Consider the following 3184-nt stretch of genomic DNA (forward strand, 5'->3'; position numbering starts at 1 on the left):
CGATGGGCACAGGGAGGGAGAAGTGGAAGGGCCTTGGCCTTCATCTGGCCCAACCCCAGCTCCCCTGATAAGGAAATTGGGGCCCAGAGAGCACAATGAGTCCAAGTCACCCAAGGAATCTATGCAGGCGGGCCTGCGGTCCCCTTGCTCTGTGTGTGTATGTGTGTGTGTTGTTCATTCTGCACCTGCCAGGGCCACACCTCCTCCTCTCAGTAGCAGGTCATGCTCCTGGGAGCCCAAGATTCCTTGTCTAGTAAGAGGCTGGGACTAACTCCTTTTCTTGGTACTCCTGCTCCTTAGTCTTTGCCATTCAGAGACCAATTTTGTCATTTTCATGACTGCATGACAGGTGGAACGGTGACTTTTTTCGCAGAAAGAAAGAAAAGTCTCTTCTAGTCCATCTAGTTCCTATGAATGCCTTGGGCTCAGGGAGCCCTGTAGCCAGACCTTCTAACCCAGGGCAACCAGGTGAGCTCTCCCTACTGGGACTCGGGCTCAGTGGGAGGTCTGACTCACTCTTCACCTTCCAAGGCTTTCCAGTGCTTTCCCCTGGTAGCATCAGCCCGCACAGAACCAAGGGCGCCAGGGTTCTTGGCACAGGCCGCACACAATCCACATACCTCCATTACCAGGCTGGCAGGCAGGCAGCCCCGGAAAAGGACAGAGAAACACACAGGTGGACCTGAGTCTGATGAAACTTGCCTCTTACCAGCACCCACCCCCCTCCTTTTATTTCACAGCACTCCGATGATGACTCAACCATTTTAACAAACACTTTTTTTTTTATTAGAAAAGTAAAAAATATTGCATAGGTCTTAATACTTGAACATCAAGTGTATTCATGAACAGCGAGTATCTTCATGTAAACAGTTCTAGATGGAAGACCCAGATGGCACTCCTCGGGGGGGAGGGGTTCCAGCCCCCACCCCACTCAGCCCCATCCCCTCACAGCTCAACTCCTCAGTACACATTGGGGGATGGGCAAACGCAGCTCCCAGGTGTATTTTTTTCTTCAAGTGTCAAAGATCCCCAAGTGATCCCAACACCCACCCCTTCCTCCTCTTACATTCATGCGTCTGTAAGATAGCTGCCTAGGACAGGTCAGTAGTGAAGCTCTGATCAAAAAACAAAACAAAACAAAAGATACAAAAACAAAGAACACATCTGGCCCCTTGAGACCATGAGATACACAAACTACCTTGACCTCCCCCCTCCCACCAGGGCCGCTACCAGGAGCACACACACCCTTGCAAAGGCCAGTGCAGCCCAGCTGCTCACCTGGCTCTGTCACACCACTGTCCTCTTAACTGTCAGTAACAATAAAAATAATAAAGTACATGCTACATACAGATCCAGCCAGAAGCCCGGTTGGCCCCTAGGCCTTTGTTTCATGCTACAGTACTGAGGGGCACATACCCCCAGCTGGGAGCCACCTGCACATCTCTGGGAGCTTCCATGGAAACGCGATGTGCCCCACCACCTCCACCCTCCTCCCCTCAGGTGGCTGTCGTCAGTTTTCAAACGATAGGCCTCAGTCCCTCGGCTCCTGCGTGCCCATGTCCACCTCAAAAGTTCAGTCGTCCCTGCCATGGGGACAGGGTCGGCACCCCCCTGACCCGAGTTCAACACTCCTCGATGAGCAGCTGCTCCGAGCTGTACAGCTTCTTCTTGATGACTCGGAAGCCCGTGCTCAGCGTCAGGGACTGGCTGAAGCCGGGGACGAACGACGAGTTGGCGGAGCTGAACAGCCCCTGGATCTTGGGCCAGAGGCGGGAGTCCAGGCGCAGCACGAGGGTCAGCTGGAAGGTGGGCACCAGGCTGGGGTCGAGGGCCAGCTGGCCGACGTTGTGGCAGCTCTTGCCTTGCTCTACGCAGACGTCCAGCAGCGCCCCCCGCAGGCCGCACGGCTCGCTGTAGGCCAGGCGCAGCAGCTCCTTGCCCACCTGGCTCACCAGCTGGCCGGGCATCAGCAGGCGCGCAGGGCGCCGCGAGCCCAGCCGCGCCTGGGACAGGCTCTCCTGCAGCAGCTGCATCAGGTTGGCACACAAGTGCTCATCCTCGGGGTCGCTGAGCAGCTCGAAGTCGGGCAGGGACACCCCATCCAGGTACGCCGAGTCTGCAAGGGAGAGCGCACGCGAGAGGGCTGTGAGAGCAGCTCCAAAAGGGGGAGGTGCTGCTCCGTTAAGAGAGCAGCACCCCGGCCCCCTCCTGCCTCCGTCGCTGCCCCGCACCCGGCCCCCAAGCTCCAGTCCCCGTCCTCCAGCCCGCCGCCCGCCCGTCCGCAACCAGGGTTCCGCCGGGGTAGGAGCCAAGGCGGCGTTGAGCCCTTCCAGAGCGGGGCCTTCTCACCTCCCCGGCCCCCCTCGAGTCGAGCCCGGTCCCGGCCCACGGGCTTACCTTCCTCCGGCCCGAAGCCACTGTTGCTGCTGTCCAGGGACTCGCAGTCCGAGCTCTCCAGGCTCGCGCAGCGGCCAAGCCCCTCTTCCCGGGCCGCCGACCCCCAGGCTGAGCGCGGCGGCTGATCGGGGGTGGGGGTTCGGGGCAAGGACGACGAGGAGGAGGACGACGACGAGAAGCGATCCCAAAGGCTAGGCATGATGGGGACGGCCGCCAGGACGTTTGCAGAGAAGCTCTGGATGCGGGGCCGCAGAAAACGCTGTAAGACACGAGGGGCACGGACCCGGCGTCAGGCTGGGGGCTGGACCAGCCTCAGAGCCCCGGGACCCGCAGGGCCGAGGCCTTCCCACCGAGGGATCGGCACACACAAAGGGACACTTACCAGCTAGCTCCGTCGGCGAGAACTGCTAGGACAAGTGCGTCCTGCCGCTTGAATGGGTGCGCGAACTGGTCCCAACCCCCGAGCGCCGCCCAGACCTGTCCCTTCCACCCACCCGCACCTCCCCCTCGGCCAGCCGCGGTCCCTAGCACCCGGGCCGAGCGGCCTATAAGGACTAGTGGGGGGAGGCCACGCCCCCTCGGCGCCGCGGCCCAATCCCGGCCCGGGAGTGTGGCTCCCCTCAGCCAATGGGCTCGGGGCGCACGTTCGCAACGTTCTCTCCTGCCCGGTGACAGCGGTCTGGCCCCGCCCCCGCTGGGCCCCAGAACGCTCCCAGCCGAACCCCGAGCCGCAGCCACGCCCCCTTTCTGGAAGGGATCCGCGGCGGCTGCAGCTGCCAAGGTCCCC

General features: G+C 61.1%; 1 protein-coding gene across 1 annotated transcript; it reads right to left on the minus strand.

Moving 5' to 3' along the window:
* Positions 1-762: 762 nt before the first annotated feature.
* On the minus strand, positions 763-2922 carry DDIT4 (DNA damage inducible transcript 4). Its single transcript, XM_041746808.1, has 3 exons — positions 2780-2922; positions 2398-2656; positions 763-2116 (listed from the first exon to the last, which is right to left on the minus strand). Exons 2-3 carry the CDS (start codon positions 2594-2596, stop codon positions 1623-1625), a joined length of 693 nt encoding a protein of 230 aa, XP_041602742.1. The 5' UTR covers positions 2597-2656; positions 2780-2922; the 3' UTR covers positions 763-1622.
* Positions 2923-3184: the final 262 nt, after the last annotated feature.

The sequence above is a fragment of the Vulpes lagopus genome, chromosome 3, assembly GCF_018345385.1.
Source record: "Vulpes lagopus strain Blue_001 chromosome 3, ASM1834538v1, whole genome shotgun sequence".
Classification (NCBI taxonomy): domain Eukaryota; kingdom Metazoa; phylum Chordata; class Mammalia; order Carnivora; family Canidae; genus Vulpes; species Vulpes lagopus.

Excerpts from the sequence above, each read along its gene's own strand:
- DDIT4 (XM_041746808.1), bottom strand. The coding sequence starts at position 2,596 with ATGCCTAGCCTTTGGGATCGCTTCTCGTCGTCGTCCTCCTCCTCGTCG. Across the intron at positions 2,117-2,397 it reads TGGCTTCGGGCCGGAGGAAG|ACTCGGCGTACCTGGATGGG; the intron begins GTAAGCCCGTGG and ends TCTCCCTTGCAG.